This window comes from Lepisma saccharinum, chromosome 17, assembly GCF_977018435.1.
Source record: "Lepisma saccharinum chromosome 17, izLepSacc3.1, whole genome shotgun sequence".
In the NCBI taxonomy this organism is placed as follows: Eukaryota; Metazoa; Arthropoda; class Insecta; order Zygentoma; family Lepismatidae; genus Lepisma; species Lepisma saccharinum.
This window is the reverse complement of record NC_139245.1, coordinates 35,455,818-35,473,356: the sequence shown is the minus strand read 5'-3', so window position 1 is coordinate 35,473,356 and position 17,539 is coordinate 35,455,818. Positions and strand designations below refer to the sequence as shown.

Sequence of the window (17,539 nt, the reverse complement as noted above, 5' to 3'; positions counted from 1 at the left end):
GAACACATACTTATGCATATTAAAAAGTATAAAAGAGTATAGAATAACTTAAGAAATAGAAGAAAAATCAAAGGTTATGGCTATTAGTGAACATAAAAATAGAAGAAAAATGAAAGGTCATGTCTATTAATGAAAAATATGATCCAAGTACTCCTCTGTGCTATAAAACAAATACTTCATAAGCAAGCTTTTTACTGTTATTTTAAATTTGGTTGGATTATGATTCTTGAATTCCTCTGGCAGCTTGTTATAGAGTTTTACACCTTGAAATCCTAGACCACTATGTGTTTTGGATGTGCGGACAGTAGAAAGGTGGAGGGAGTTATGCATTCGAGTGCTGTACTTGTGTATGTCCAGATTTTTTGAGAAGATTTTAGAATTTGTATGAATAAAGTACAACGTTTCAAATATGTACAAACATGGAAGAGGTAATATTTGAAATTCATTGAAAATTTGTTTTGTTGGGTTTGAGAGGGATACATTCTTCATAATTTTTAATATGCGGTTTTGCCAAATAAATATTTTCTGCATTTTGGGTGAGCTGCCCCAGAAAGAGATACCATATGCAAGTACAGGTTGAATCTGTCCAAAATATACTGTCCTTAAATCATTCAAAGTTAAAACATTTCTCAAAATTCTCATCATGTAGCAGAGCCTGCTTACCTTTTGAGTTAAATTAGTAATTTGCATGTCCCAAGACAGGTTTGTGCAGGGGCGGCGCCAGAAATTTTCGACCGGGTGGGCAGAAGCTGTATATTGATATATTACGGTGGGCAGGCATAAACACACACACACACACACACACACACACACAACACACACACACACACACACACACACACACACACACACACACACACACACACACACACACACACACACACAGATATATGCATGAAAGACACTTATATGTATGACATACATAGCTACATATGTATCCCCTTCTCTCTTTCACTCCCGATTTCCCTTCACTTCTTTGCCCTTTTCTGTTTTACTCCCTAATGCCTTCTTATATCTTTCTTTCTCAGCATGTTACCTCATTCTTATTGCACACACACATCACATGAATGTGTGTGTCTGTTCGGTACCTTCCCTCTTTCTATTCTAATCTATTCTCGCATCTTGATCCACTTCTTTGTCTCCGATGGACATAATTATTTCAAGAAGTGTTTGTGTGCACGCAGACATACATTCTAATCACATTCTTTCCTTCATGTCAATGTAGAGAAATAAATGTGAATTGGTAGCATCACATTTTGTCCTTCAAGTGCAAAAATACAAGGCACATACCTACTCCACTTTATATATTAGGCGACAGTGATAGAAATTGTGATGGTAGACATTGGTGAAGAATTAAATTAAATTACTTTTTCGTAATTTAAATGCATGTTTCCTGATCATATTATTTTCATCATATGGTTATGATCATATTACAAGGTTATTACAACTGACAAATGTATCTGAATTTTTGCAGTAACGGCTATCGGGTGCCAAAACTTGGGGGCTAGGACAGTTTATTTTTTTGCTATAAAAGTCTTAGCAATAAGAGGCCATAGTGCGGGTGCAACAAGCGGCAAAATGTGGCGGGGGTGGGGGGGACTCCGCCCTCGCTCCTCCTAATCGTCGCCACTGGATATTTGGATTAAAATTAATGGCTTATTGGGAATGTAAACACAAACCCACGGAAAAACCAATTCTTTGTTCATTCTGCATAAAGTATCCACAGGCTTATGAAAGGCTATTTTGACAAAATATCGCCCAAAGTTAATATAATCAAGTAACATTGAAAAATTTGTTAACTAAGTTGTTATTCGTTTTCTGAACTAAGTCTTCGTTACTCATGCGGGAGAAGTAACACACGTATGGTTAGGTAAACACATACACTGAGGTAACAAATAGTTCAAATTTTGTAGAATGTGATTTTGGACACAAGGAATTCATCGAAATTGATCACTATACCCGGTAATTCATCTCTTTTTCACAGACGACTTGGGTTGTATGTCGTCACCTTTTCGAAAGCGCTCAAATGTCCACCTCTATCCTGCGCAATATACCCTGGAAACTTTAATCTTGCAGGCGAACGAGTCTCTGGCGCCTGGAACCACAGTCAAAATAATAATTTGTGGGGGGGTTGTATTTTCAGTGTCTGCGTGTATTTGTTTTCGCCCTTCGTCACTTTCATCTAATCACCATTGAACCTCATAGAACAAATCAGTCGAATCAGCAACAAATTACTCTTCCAAAAGTGGAGTTTCATTAGTTCATACCACTTCGAAAGTTGAAGTGGTAGTTTCAAGTTCACAGTGTTTCATTGTTGGATCAAGGCAGATAACTCCGTGAACAATAACGTTGTTCTCCGAAAGTCTCAAATATTTGTCTCTGGTAATACACCCTCTTACATGAACACATCTTTTCTGGTGGTGATATAACACGTTCGTTGTCGCCTTATAATGAAGAGCTTCTGCATAATGCACACTGGTTCGAACTCCACTTTAAACTGTAGTTTTAGTCCCGATTAGCCTATCTGAGCATAAAATTCGACTTAAAAACAAATAAACAAAATTTTCATATGGATACTTCGTGACATACCCTTTCTTCTTTACTTCATCTGCATCTACAGATTTTGTTGAACTTTTCGGCTAAACCTCTGATGCTTCTAAAGTTTCAATCATTCTCATCGTGATTGATTAGTTCTCTGACGCCCTCAAAACAAAGTTTTCCTTCCAACCCACCCCTTCTTCTTTTAATTCTACGTAAGTTAATCACAAGAAACATCGCATGATTATGTAACTGATAGGCAAAATTATGTGTGCAACTAGGATTTCTAAATAGAATTAGCCACCCATTAACAATTCAATAATTCTGTTGCTTTATCCAAACCCAAATAACTGTTACATCAAAATTAATATACCATACCTCGGTATTGTAGTGGTTATTGTGATTACTTCTTATTAGTATTTATTAGTAGAACGAATACAAAGTTGTTATTTTGAATACCATGTAGATATTTCAAAATGAAATATAAAAATTATAATAAAAGAAAGAAAGAGATACTTCTGGAATTTCAATGTAGACCTAATGAAAAGTCGAAATAATTTAATGAGTTGCGGGAGAAAGCAACGCTGAGGTTTTTATTTGTTTATTTAGAGATTATTTTAATCATGTGCAGGCCGGGATTTATATATGTGAAGGCCCAGAGCTTACAATACCAAGACCTCACCTCAATCCCCTTCACAGTTTCAGTTATAACTTTTCGCCAAGCTACACTCATGCTCATAAATTAAGGATAATGCTGAATCTTGTACAAAGAAATATTTGATGTGCACGTTGCTGCTTGAAATGATGTCCGGGTACTGTACCAAAGAACCTGTGTTGACTATGACCTTGATCCAGTGTGTGGTGGCGCTGTAAGCAGACAAATGACTCACAGGAACGAAACTGCTGACCAGAGTACAGTGCCTGTAGGAAGTGTGCAGTTATGTTCGGTTGTGCAAGTGGTGACTGTGTGTGTTAAATGGCTCAACGAACACATATTGATGATATAATGAGGGGAAGGATACTTGGACGGCTAGAGGCGGGCCAAAGACAACAGGTCGTGTCACAGGTGCTCCATGTGCAACAAAGTGTCATCTCACAATTATAGCAACGATTTCAACAGACTGGAAACGTGTCTCGGCGCTACAGCAGTGGACATCCACAGTGTACAACACCACGAGAAGACAGGTATCTGACCGTAAGTTCCCGGAGACACTGACGAAGTACTGCCGGGGGCCTTGCTCGAGACCGTGCAGCTGCCACTGGAACAGTTGTTTCCAGACACACTGTGTACAGACGACTCAACAGGCATGGTTTATTCGCCCGGAGGCCTGAAATTTGCATTACACTGTCACATGGTCACAGAGTAGCCCGTAACAACTGGTGTAGAGAACACAGGACATGGACAATGGAAGAATGGTCTCAGGAACTCTTCACTGACGAGTCCAGGTATAGTCTCAACAATGATTCTCGTCGTGTAACCATCTGGCGTGAACCAGGAACCAGATACCGACCCGGTAACATCGTCGAAAGGGACCAGTATGGAGGTGGTGTTGTCATGGTGTGGGGTGGCATTATTTTGGGGTCACGTACTCCCTTGCATATCTTCGACAGAGGTACTGTAACAGGTCAGGTGCACCGGGATGTTATTCTGCAAGACTACGTTAGTCTTTTCAGAGGTGCAGTCGGTCCTACGTTCCTCCTGCTGGATGACAATGCCAGGCCACACGGAGCTGCTATTGTGGAGGAGTACCTTCAAACAGAAGACATCATACGAATTAAGTGGCCTGCCTATTCCCCCGACCTCAACCCAATCGAACATGCTTGGGATGCTCTAGGCCGACGTGTCGCCGCACGTCTTCCACCTCCTCGGACTCTTCAGGAGCTCCGACAGGCATTGGTGCAAGAATGGGAGGCCATGCCCCAACAGCTGCTCGACAATCTCCTCCAGAGTATGCCAAGCCGTTGTACTGCATGTGTCAATGTGCAGGGGCATCACATTCCATATTGAAACCTATGCACATGCTCAAAGAACTGTGGAACAACATTTTACAATCTCCCTTGCTATGTATCATATGTGCGCTCTTTGGTTTTTCTCACTTTTTCTGCAATAAACAGGGTTAAACAGGGTATGTGGATGTCTTTCTTGTGTGTTCAACATGTGTCTGTGCTACCACAACTAGTTTGTTTCAGTGCTGTATCGTGGGGCACCAAAACCTCTATTATCCTTAATTTATGAGCATGAGTGTACATGAGGTGGTTAATTATACGTATTTCAACATTTTTTCTTCACATCCGAAGTACCTCATTTTTTTTTCTTTATGCAGTACTTTTCCAAGCAGTTTTCCCCAGTGAAGGCCCAGAGCTGCAGCCCTCAAGGTCACCCTAAATCCTGATTTCATCTTGACCATACCCTGCATAATTTTGCGCCTCCTAAGCCTACTAGCTGCTTCTAATCATAGAAGTATTCAATTGGTCACAGTTTTCATGTTTCAAGATATGTAGTAATTCCTTTTGCTTTCTAATGACAAAGTTAAATCAGCTTTTTATGGGATGATGGTATGTGAACATTTCTAGTATAGATAATATTCATTAGTAAAATATACAAGTAATGCACACCAGAATACACTAATTTATTGGAACATTCACATACTGTATCTCTAAGTATATGTACTGTTTAATATGGAATAAAGAAGAAATCCATCAACAGTGGAAAGAATCCATAATTGTTCCTGTGTTTAAAAAAGGTGATAAAATGAACTGCAATAATTACCGTGGAATTTCTCTACTCTCAACAACATATAAAATATTATCTAACATTCTTTTAACAAGACTAACCCCATATGCTAATGAAATTATAGGTGATTATCAATGTGGATTTAAACGTAACAGATCAACTACAGATCAAATTTTTCACATCAGACAGACACTTGAAAAAAAGTGGGAACATAATCAATCAGCTATTCATTGATTTCAAAAAAGCATATGATTCGGTCAAAAGAGATAAATTATATAATATATTAGTCGAGTTTGGAATACCTAAGAAGCTTGTTAGTATGATAAAAGTATGCACCAGTGAAACAGAAAGTAAAATTCGTGTGGGTATTAATGTGTCTGACAAATTTACAATTCATGATGGGTTAAAACAAGGAGATGCATTATCACCATTGCTCTTTAATTTTGCCTTAGAATATGCTGTTAGGAAGGTAAAAGAAACTAACGAAGGACTAGAATTAAACGGTGTGACTCAGTTGTTAGCATATGCAGATGGTGTAGACTTATTAGGGGATCATATAAATACAATTAACAATAATGCTAAAATATTTTTCAAAACTGTTACCCCCACACCCCCTATACGCCTTCATGGCGTGGTGCAATGCACAGGGGAACACTTTACTTTTTACTTTACTTTTTGCTAAAGCGATGGGTTTGGAAGTTAACAAAGATAAAACTAAATATATGCTTACAGGCCGAAACCAAGTGTTAGGTAATAATCAAAATCTAATTATTGATAACAACTCGTTTGAACCAGTTACCAAATTCAAATACTTAGGAGTAATATTAACAAATGAAAATTATATTAAAGCGGAAATAAAAAGTAGGCTTAATTCAGAAAATGCATGTTTCTTCTCTCTTCATAAACTTTTGTCTTCTCGTTTAATATCTAAGAAACTAAAAGTTAAAATATACAAAACAGTAATTTTGCCTGTAGTATTATATGGGTGTGAAACTTGGTCCCTTACATTGAAAGAGGAACATAAATTGAGAGTATTTGAAAATTAGATCCTTAGGAAAATCTTTGGACCTAAAAGGGATGAGGAGACAGGTGAGTAGAGAAGGTTACATAATTTAGAACTACATAATTTGTATTCATGTCCAAATATTATTAGAATGATTAAATCAAGAAGACTTAGGTGGGCAGGCCATGTGGTACGAATGGGAGAGGAAAGAGGAGTTTACAGGATTCTTGTTGGGAAACCTGATGGTAAGAGACCTGTAGGAAGGCCAAGACGAAGATGGAGGGACAACGTTGAGATAGACCTAAAGGAATTCGGTAGGGATGGAAAAGAGTATATAGATCTTGCTCAAGATAGGGACAGATGGAAGGCCTGTGTTGCTGCAGCCATGAACCTTCCGGTTTAAGAAGGCTAGAGAGTTAGTTTAGTTAGTTAGTGAGTTTGATTGGGTGGGCAATCGGGTGGGCACAGGAATTTTTGGGTGGGCGCTTGCCCACCCGTGCCCACCCCTGTCGCCGTCCCTGGGTTTGTGTATATCCATACTCCTAAAAATTTTATTACATTGCACTATTTAACGACTTCATTGTTAATAATTACATTTAAGTTTTTTATTTGTTTTGTGGATTAAAATTTATTAGAACTGTTTTATTAACATTCAGGGAAAGCTTGTTGTTGTTTAGCCAGGTGTTTAGTTGTGTTGTTGAAATGGAATTCTTTTGAAGTTGCTCATATTCCAGGCTTTTTACTATGATATTTGTATCATCCGCAAAAAGTATTGTTTGAGACTCTGATAAGGTTTCTGGAAGATCATTTATGTAGAGTAAAAATAAAACTGGTCCTAGAATTGAGCCTTGTGGTACACCTGTATTGAGGAACAATTGGTCTGATTTGATTTTGTTAATATCTACATACTGACATCTGTCTTTTAAATAAGACGTGAACCATTTTTTTTTTGCTAAACTTCTGATTCCATAATGATCCATTTTATCTAGAAAAATGTCATGCTGAACCAAATCAAATGCTTTGGTAAAATCTAAAAATAATCCATGCACATGCATTTTTTTGTCTCTCGATTTTAGTATGTTATTTGTAAATTCAAAAATAGCTTCTGATATCGACTTACTTTTTTGGTATCCAAATTGATAATAATAATAATAATAATAATAATAAATTCTTTATTTCCGTAGACCCATATCCATGGGTGTGGAAAACGCCATACAATACTAAATATTACAAATGGAGTAGGATTACAATGAAAAGAACAAAATGCCAACACAAAAATACAAATAAATCATATGGGTTAAAACATAGACAGTTATAAGTGTCACATACTAAACTTGTAAAAGAGAAATCCAAATATAGGAGACATACAATATCAAAAGAATTTAAATGCTTCAATTTACTAATCCAGTTTAACTATTGATTCATTGAGATTATATAGAGATATATCTGTTAAATACTGTTTAATTGCTTTCAGTTTCTTGTGAGTTTCTGTAATTTGTTTGATGTGTGTGGGAAGTTCGTTATGGTATTTTAATCCTGCAACATGAGGTGATTTGTCTGAAAGAACAAGTCTGTGTGTTTGCATGTGGAAGTTCTGTTTTTGACGTGTGTTGTGGTGATGGATGGTCGAATTCTTATCAAATTTACGGTGTTTTAGTACATATTCAATTAGTTTGTAAATATATAAAGGAATATATGGTCATACTTTTATTTTCTCTAAATAATTCTCTACATGCGTTTCTAATTGGTATTTTGAACATATACCGTATTGCTCTTTTCTGTAGAGTAAGCAATCTTTGAGTGTATTGCTGCGCAGCTCCTCCCCATGCTATTATGCAATATTCTAGGTATGGATATACAAGTCCATAGTATAGATTTGTGTTTATTTCAGACACATGATATTGTGTTATGAGTTTTAGGAGATAAAAGTGTTTCCCTACTTTTTTGCATACATGGTCAATATGATATGTCTATCTTAATTTGTCATCAATAACTAAACCTAAAAATTTAACTGGATTTTCATAATTTATTTGATTATCATCTATTTGTAAATTTATATTATCAAAATTGGGTTTATTTCCAGGATTGAAAGCCATATACATTGTTTCTTGATAGTTTACATTCAAGTTATATGAATTTAAGTGCTGAGTTATTATATTTACTGATATGTAGGTTTGTCTTTCTAATTGTTCTTGTGTATTTGCACTGCATGTTATGGTTGTGTCATCTGCGTATGTTAAAATATTTGTATTGTCTGGGGAGGGTAAGTCGTTGGTATATAGTATGTTTGGATAAAATGTCGTATTTTTCTAAGAAAGTTACTAATCTATTTAGCATAATTTTCTCTATTACTTTAGAGAAGACCGATAAAAGATAAATTGGCCTATAGTTTGAGCATTCTTCTTTGCTGTCTTTCTTGAATAATGGTCTCACTTTTGCTATTTTGTACTCACTAGGGGCCTCCCCGATGGCGCAGTGGTAGCGTCGTTGCCTTGTAATCAAGGGGTCCCGGGTTTGATACCCGGTGGGGGCACATAGTGGTTCGGATCCCACTTTAAACTGTAGGTCCAGTCCCGATTAGCCTTACTGTGCATAAAGTGGACTTAAAACACCAAACCAAACGTACTCACTAGGAAAAATACCTGTTTCTAAAGATGTGTTGCAAATACTTACTAGTGGTTGTAAAATACTATTCGCACATTTTTTTAGTAGAGAACTTGAAAATTAATCTGGCCCTGATGAATACTTATTTTTTAAATCTATAATTACCTTCTCGACTTCTCCCTCAGTTACTGGTGTGAGTGTTTGTGTTTCGGGGACTGTTGAAATATATTCTTAATCTAGGTGTAGAGATTACTGCATTTTTATTTACGGTATTGGGAATGTTCACAAAGTATGCCTTAAAAATTTGTACCACATCAAGGGGATTGCTTATTTTCTCTCCATCAGCCATTATTTCTATATTTTCATTCACGTTCTTTCTTTTCTTACCAGTTTCATCATTAACAATTTCCCATAGTTTCTTTGATTTATTTGCAGATTTGCGTATTTTATCTGCAATGGTCAATTTCTTAGCATTGTTTATTACCTTCCTGAGAATAATTACATATTTTTTGTAGTGGTCTTTAAGTATGGGATTCTTGTTTTTCTGGATTTCTTTATATAATTTTCTTTTTGTTTCACAGGATTTTTTTATCCCTTTAGTTATCCAGGAAATTGATTTTGTTTGATTTAGGGGTTGTCTGTATGTTTTGTATGGAAATGCTACTTCAAAATGATATTTTACTGTCTTTGTGAATAATATTACTTTTGTGTTTAAATTTTCCTCCATGAGCACATCAGTCCAGTTTTCGTTCTTTAAGGAATATACAAAGTTTCCTATATTTTCCTTGGTGAATTTTCTTTTTTCTACAGTAGTGATATGTTTTGCAGTTTTTTCTTTTATATTCTCTGGTATATGGACACTTATGAAAACTGCTTCATGATCGGACAAAGCTAAAGGTAAAATATTTGTGGTGTATTCAAAAAAATTTTCGTTCATTATTATTTGATCAATACATGTTTTACTTGTTGGTGTTATCCTTGTTGGTGAATTTATTGTTGCAATCAAATTATGGGAGGTTAGAATTGTATTTAGTTCATTTTTTCCCGGACTGTGTTTTAAAAAATCTATGTTTATATCGCCCATCACTATAATGGGTCGTTTTTTATGTAGTAAAATGGACAACATTGTTTCTAATTTTTCAAAAAATGTGCCTAAGTGTCCATCTGGTGTTTGGTATACGCAAACTACTGTTGCTTCATTTTGTTGTAATTTTAAATTCACTACTGCGTGTTCAAAATTGAATTCTTTATTTAAATAATTAGTTTTTGTTACGTTTTCATATGGTATATTGCTCTTAACTAGTATGGCAGCACCACCTCGTTTGTGGTGTTTACGGCAATATGCGCTGGCTAAATTAAAATTTGGAATTTGTGTGGAAGAAAATTCTTCTTCTCGCAACCAATGTTCAGTGGCACAAATTATATGTGGGACTTCTGTGAGGGATCCAAGAATCACATCCAGCTCATGGACCTTGTTCCTTAATGACTGAAAATTTTGACTCATTAACCTAAAAGTATTTTTGTTTTCAGAGATAAGAAGTTGTTCATTTTTGTTTACATTAACTGTATGTACATCTACACTGGCATTCAGATTTTGTGAACTGATTACTTTGTCTGCAGATATTGGCCAAGTTTCACTAGTATTACGTGAATAGATAGATAACGTGCTTTGTGTAAATGGTAATGATAATGATGAGAGTCAGTTTCTGTACTGACTCAGACATTATGAGTTTCCCTGATTACTTGCAATAATTATAGCTTTGGACTGACACAAATTTCTTTTTCCATTTACATTATAATGTAAGCCATGCACGGTGAAATTTTCTCTGTTGTTATTTGCTTTTATTACCTTTGCATGGTCTATTTCATTGATGAGGTTTTCACTTTGTCTGTCTTCTTAATCTCCTTGTTTACTATTGACCATTCTGGGAGGTCATGTCTTACAGGAATTTGGATTACATGCACATTTGTGTTCTTCAGGATGGCAAGCTTTGTTTTTAGTTCCTGCAAATACACCTCTGATTCATTGTTCGCTATGTCATTTGTAAGTGATAAGTGTCGCTTGGAAATGAAACTTTTGTATCAATGTGACTTGCTACTTGTTGCTTGCGTCACTCAGACTGGACTGCTTTCTAATATTACCTTGGTCCATTGGCAACCTATGTAGAGTGAATTCTTTATTATAGGCTGGAGATGCCCATTATGCTTACTGCTTGTCTCTTCAGTCAATCTTAGTTGTATTGCATGCAAACTTTAGAGTAGCCTGATTGGTCTGTGTCTGTGTAACATAGCAGCGATGGAACAAATTAAGCGATACTAGTGGTATTCGACATTATAGGCACATCATTTGATCAGTTTATCAGTGAAATGGCGTATTCTCCATGTTATCATGTTTACCACCAGTAAACCAATATTTTTCATATATTTTTATGGTAGATGTTATTGAATTAAACATATGTTAAAATTCAGGACAAAGTAAGAAATACATACAATTTTGTTTTGTCCAAAAAATTCCTGGCCCGAGATACAGGCCGCCGAAGATGGCGCCTTGGGTGTCATTTCTCACGTGCAATTTTTGGCAAAATATTAAAATGCTCTATCTCTTGAACGGTTCAAGATATTTTGTTGCTGTTTTTTTTTTTTATTTGAAAGATAATAATTTTCTGATTAAAATGATAACTTCCGTTTGGAAATATGTGTCCAAGTTCTCTTGCTGTAGCCTTCTGAATTTTTTTTTGAAAAGTCAAAAAAAATTTTTTTAAAAAATGCCAATACCAAAAATTTTGATTTTTTTACTGTTGATCAGTACCATACAGTACTACATTCCCGGAAAAGGAGAACTTCCACTTTTGAGTTTAACAGGTTTTATAAACAATTGAAAATTTTGTCATACATTAAACCAGTTTCCATTACCACATTCTCACATATTGGACTCTTGAAATCAAAATCTAGTCTTATTTGACATGGCATTTTAATTCTTCATAAAGATAAGTAACAGACACAGCTTTCAAAACATATTAAAGCTTCCAAAATATATGTGCAAGTTCCAAAACATATTACAGGTTCCAAAGCATATCACTTTTGCGCACTCTGCTTAGAACTGAAATTAGCAATTCAATGAACTAAAAATTTGTTCAACTGCAACAGTATCTTCCTTTGATATTGAGTGATACCTTCCTGTTGAACCAATAGGAACTGGGGCGCCCACAATCTTTAAAATATCGCAAATTGGAAGTGAGCACTGGTGGTGGTGCTGTCTTGCAGCTGGAAATCTATATCCAGCAGCAGGTCCATGTGGTAGCATAAAGTTCACGACGATTTCATTTAACTCACAACTGATATCTGTAACCTCTGCAATCCACCAGTCATAATCATAGAAAAAAGGCCACAAACATCCCTCTTTGTAGGTTGTGAATCTGAATATTCTCCTGCCATTTCTGAGATCTTGGTTGGACAAATTAAATTTCTTCTTTCTTGCTCTTTAAAGTTCGTTCAATATAGGTTCGCCCATCACTGTGAGTCCAGACATGTGTCTTCTGAATTCCTTTCACAGGGGTAGTTTGGTTGGACCATTCTTCTATTTTCTGCTGGCGGAATTCTTCAACTTCCTCTTTGGGCAACAGGATGAGAGCTTTGAGATTGGTGTTTTTGAGACAAAAAAGTTAAAAAAAAACTGCAATAAAGAAATTAGCCACGGAAGTTAAAACATGAACATTGTTTATAAAACCTGTTTAACTTAAAAGTGGAAGTTCTCCTTTTCAGGGAATGTAGTACTGTATGGTACTGATCGGCAGTAAAAAAAAAAAAATTTGGGGATTGGCATTTTTGAAGAAAAAAATATTTTCGATTTTTCAAAAACAAATTCAGAAGGTTACAGCAAGAGAACACATATTTCCAAACAGAGGTTATCATTTTAATCAGAAAATTATTCTTACTTTGTCCTGAATTTTAACATATGTTTAATTCAATAGCATCTGAGACTATGAAGGTAACCCCCCACCCCCTGCCTGAATTGATATGGACTATGCCTTATACATTTAGCTTTAATATATGGTTATTTGCTCATGTTTATAATGCAAACTATTAAAACAAGCTTCTAAACCAGAATTTAAGCAAATCATTTAAAGAACTTAAATGTCACTGATCCATTCTCAATTGCACCCTTCTTATGACCAGGTTTCCTCCCCGGCAGGGAGGGTGAGAGAGCTAAAGCGTGGCTATTTAAAAACATGCAGCCATTGGGGTTGGTTCTACCACTGCAAACATTGTTGGCAGGAGAACACTATTTGCTCCTTTCTGCTTTCTGTACCATGGTTGACAGAAGTACTGTTGCTACATGAAGGAAATTTCGCTTGGTACAGGAAAATCTAGGTCCAATTTTGGTATGAAAAATATAGTAATTGCAAGGAAATTTGAAGTTGTTGGAATTTTGTATTTGTTTTACTTAGTGCAAAATCTACCAATATTTTTCTGATTTTTTTTTTCTGAAGTGAATATCTAAATAAGCAGTAGCTTCTGAAACAAGAAACCATTTCAGTCGTTTGGCTGGGTGAATGAACTATTTAGATTCTGCATGGAACATTTGCATATCAAATTCATGTATCGGATATCAGTAAATTTTACTTCAATCCTTATCAGTATCATCGAAAAATTTGTGCTGGTCCGTCCCTGACATGTAGTTGTATAATATGATGTGGTACAACGAGTTTTGTTCTTCATTGTTAACATAACCTCATTTTTTCAGGGCATGTCTTTTACAAACACATCTCCACTTATGAGTCCAACCAGAAGTAAAGGGGTAAGTATGATGTAAATTTATAAATGTAACTGTTACACTAACTGATGAACTGTATACATTCATCTGTTCATTGTGTAAGTTAAATTTCTTGCCTTGTAGGGAAGGGAGGGTGAGTTGAAGTCAGTGGCGATTCCTCCATGTAGGAAGTGAGGAACTTCCTACAGTTTCATTTACACTTATTTCCAGTTTTCTACTTTTTAAGAGTTTAATGAACGTTACAAAATTTTGAGCGCAATCAAGGTTCCGTACTCGACTGTTAAGAGTCAATGTGCTAGCTATCACCTGCTCGTTCCAGATCTGTTGCCTGCTGCTGAGGAACTTTTCTAGGCAGATGGGTGAGGGGCAGTGCAAGGTAGGGTGGGGGTACGCAGGGGGTTGCCCAGTTATACGGTCCGCGAGGAAGGTCCCCTGGGTTCCTCAACAGTGATGCCAACTCTAGCATAATGGTTATAAACCTAGAAAAATTTGAACTTCGTTGGCACCTAGCACTCTGTGTTTGGAATAATGGAAAATCCAACATCATCTAAAAAATGGGCGTCCCTGGGAAAAAGAGAAATTGAATTCTAATGGAGATATTTTGAGGAAATATTTATTTTTAAGAAAATCTCCAGATCTTGTTTGTACTTCTCTTGTTTCAAACAAAAGGAAGTATACCGACCAAGGGACAAGCATTTACAGGCCCTGATCCATCCTCTTGTTTTCATCTTTTCTTTATCCTCCCCAATTTAACAAGGGAGGAACATTTCATAAAAGGAAATCGGTAGAAAGAGTTGGAGGTCACAAATAAAACAAACAGATGCCGTTACCAGTCATGGAACTATGCTAAACCCATTTCATCGAATGGTCGAAATTCCTAATGTTGCTTAACTACAATAAATAATCAATAACGCAGCTCACAACTCCAAAATAGCAAAATAAAATTGAACTTAAAACTACTAGTCATCAGAAAATGATGATAATAAATTAATAATAATTGTATAATAATAATAATAATAATAATAATAATAATAAACCCTAGCATAATTTTATCACATTTAGCGTAATTTATGAGTTGAAACAGCATCTTTTCTTATCAGGAGGTTTGTATTGGCAAAGCTGTTCTCAATCCACACATGACAGGCAGGGAGGGCCTGCAGCTAACATTACAAATCCAATGGCTAATCCAAGGTACAGGCGATAAATGTCACTGTGTAATTGAACGCATTTTTGAAAACTTTCCTCGGTCTGTTTACCATAACTTCCTACACCCCAAAAATTCAACGAGTCACCACTGGTTGAAGTGTTTTTATTTCTGAATTAATAAGTAAACAGGAAATTCATATGCTTCTTGTCATTATTATTATTATTATTATTATTAGTGTTAGAAATAATATGATTAGTAATTATGTTGGTAGTAGTAGAAGTAATAGTAGGGAGTACAAAAAAATTAAAATTAAAAATGAATCTATCTTCACAAATTATCACTGCATTAGTCATTTCCTTGGTCTACAAAAATTTAACTTCATTTATAGAAATATCATTTATTGCATCAATGAATGTTCTCAAAGGTTCACATAACCACTTTTTGTAGATTGCAAAATAATATAATACAATTATTTTTAGTGGTTTTTATTTTTACTCCGATGTTTCATGCTAGAACATAGGAGAGACTTTCAAGAGGAAGATCCAAGAACAGCATTGAGTGAGCACAAGATTATGAAAGTACAAATGAACGAGGAGAGGGAAAATTAAATAGGGAGAAAAGTAGCAGAGATAAAAAAATAAAAATCACTAAAAATCACTGTATTATATTATTGTGTAATTATATTATATATGAATTGTAACGAATATTAACACTGTCTTCTTGCACAATAATATAATGCAAAAATGATCTTTGCAAAGGATTTAGATTTTCTTGTCATACAAACTTCTTGCATTGCATTTATTATTGCTTTTCTCTTTCTAATAATAGTTAAAAATGATTTTGAGCAGAATTTTTTTTAATACCTGCATTAAATGTAAGTGAAATACTAGCAAGACACGATAGTAATTCTGAAATGAAAATATTAATTATTATATATATGTAATATTAGGAGAATTTTTAGATGAGATTGCTATTCATAATAACAGATGCATTTGTGGTTATTTTATTATTATATTGGTTTATTATTCTGCCTTGCAGGCAGCACTGGGGACGAATCCATTGTCACTAGCTGCACCAGCAAAGGATGGAGACAGCTTTGTACTTGACATGGCCACAACATCTGCTGCTCTTGGAAAGGTTTGCAGTCTATTGAATTTTGTGTAAAGATTTGGAAAATTACATAAAGACATGTGCATGCTAGACCAAAATTATAAATTCAACATTGCTGTTTGTGAATCATGTTTTCAAGTAACAGTTACAAACTTTCCTTTCATTTTGAACATACCTACATAGTACCAGGCAAATTATAATTATTGTACCAATTTTCTCTCAATTCACTTTCTTTTTGCCTTAGTTTTACATTCTCTGAAACCCTTCCTCTCATAGAAAGCTTCCCATTCTCACGGTTTTATCTTACTTTTCTTCTTGCCTTTCTTTCTTACTTTTTCTAATGAGATATCTAAGCTGCTTATACAAGTGCAAGAAAAAGGTTTCATATTTTAATGGATGATATTCAGCAAACAACTTTCCCCACAATTCATTGAGGGAAATCATGCCCATTGGGCAACACTGTTCTGGCAAACAGGTAAGATCCAAAAATTGAAAACATGCAGGGTAAGCATTGTGCACATGATCTTTCCTGAAGTGATTCAACTTGAATCATTCAAGGTATGGTTATCATGATCATATAAGGAATGTGTAGGTATAATTGTGCTATTTATATTATTAATCCTTGCATGAGTAATGAAAAGTGACGATAATAGGCAAACAGAAACTATTAACAGACATGGGTGTAACTTGGGACTTAACTGGGGGGGGGGGGCAGGTACAAACTTGAGGCTTAACTTGTGGGGGGGCAGAGTCGAAAAGATTTTGATCCCATAAAAATAGTGTCCAGGATTATTTTCTAAATAACTGTTCGATTTGCAAAATCATAAATATTATTATTTACTACTTAGCTCCACAGGTATCCTTAACTTGTAGATTTTAACAATCCTGAAAATTGGGGGGGGGGCAAGTGGCACCCCTTGCCCCCACCAAATTATGCCTATGTTAACAGACATAAATAAGAGTTATATAAAAGCAGTGACATAATGAAAATTCAATGTGAATAAGTAATGTTTTTCTTATTGAAAGTGGGTTTTATTATTTTCGTAATATTTCTTCAAAAAATAAGTCTGAGAAAGTTGAACAGGGCATGGACAATAGAATAACAGTCAATTTCAAAATAAGGTTTGCTGTATTATTTTGTAATGTAATAAAAATAATAGAAAAAATAATAGTTACTAATAGATCCCTATAATTTTCACTTCATTGATACCCCAGTGTGATCAAATTAGTTGTTGGATTAATCAGTATATGATGTAGTTACTGTGCAATATATTGATTTTGTTCTTAAAATTTCATATTTATATTATATGACTACTAAGCATTTATAGCTGTCACTACATTCCTAGATTGAAGTTCAAAGACGCCAAGGTTTACCAATCCCAGATGGATGGGCCCAAGACAAAGATGGCTGTGTAACAAATGATGCAAATGCTGCATTTGAGGCTGGGCAGCTTATGCCTCTTGGTGGATCAGAAATCACATCTGGCTACAAAGGTTATGGACTTGGATTAATGGTTGAAGTCTTCTGTGGTATCCTTGCAGGTAAATTATATGGAATAAAATTATATGCAGGGGTCATCCAGAAAATAAGTTCTATTTACCAATTAGTTTTAAAATAAACACAAAATA

The 17,539-nt window shown here is 35.3% G+C and overlaps 1 protein-coding gene across 1 annotated transcript in view; it reads left to right on the top strand.

Annotated features, from left to right (window-relative positions):
- LOC146001266 (putative oxidoreductase YjmC) overlaps positions 1 to 17,539 on the top strand; it is a 103,148-nt gene that overhangs the window by 66,844 nt on the left and 18,765 nt on the right. The window contains exons 4-6 of the mRNA XM_083138572.1: positions 13,624 to 13,677; positions 15,839 to 15,937; positions 17,257 to 17,452. Of these exons, the coding sequence (XP_082994698.1) occupies positions 13,624 to 13,677; positions 15,839 to 15,937; positions 17,257 to 17,452 (349 nt within the window). The remainder of the gene's footprint in view (positions 1 to 13,623; positions 13,678 to 15,838; positions 15,938 to 17,256; positions 17,453 to 17,539) is intronic.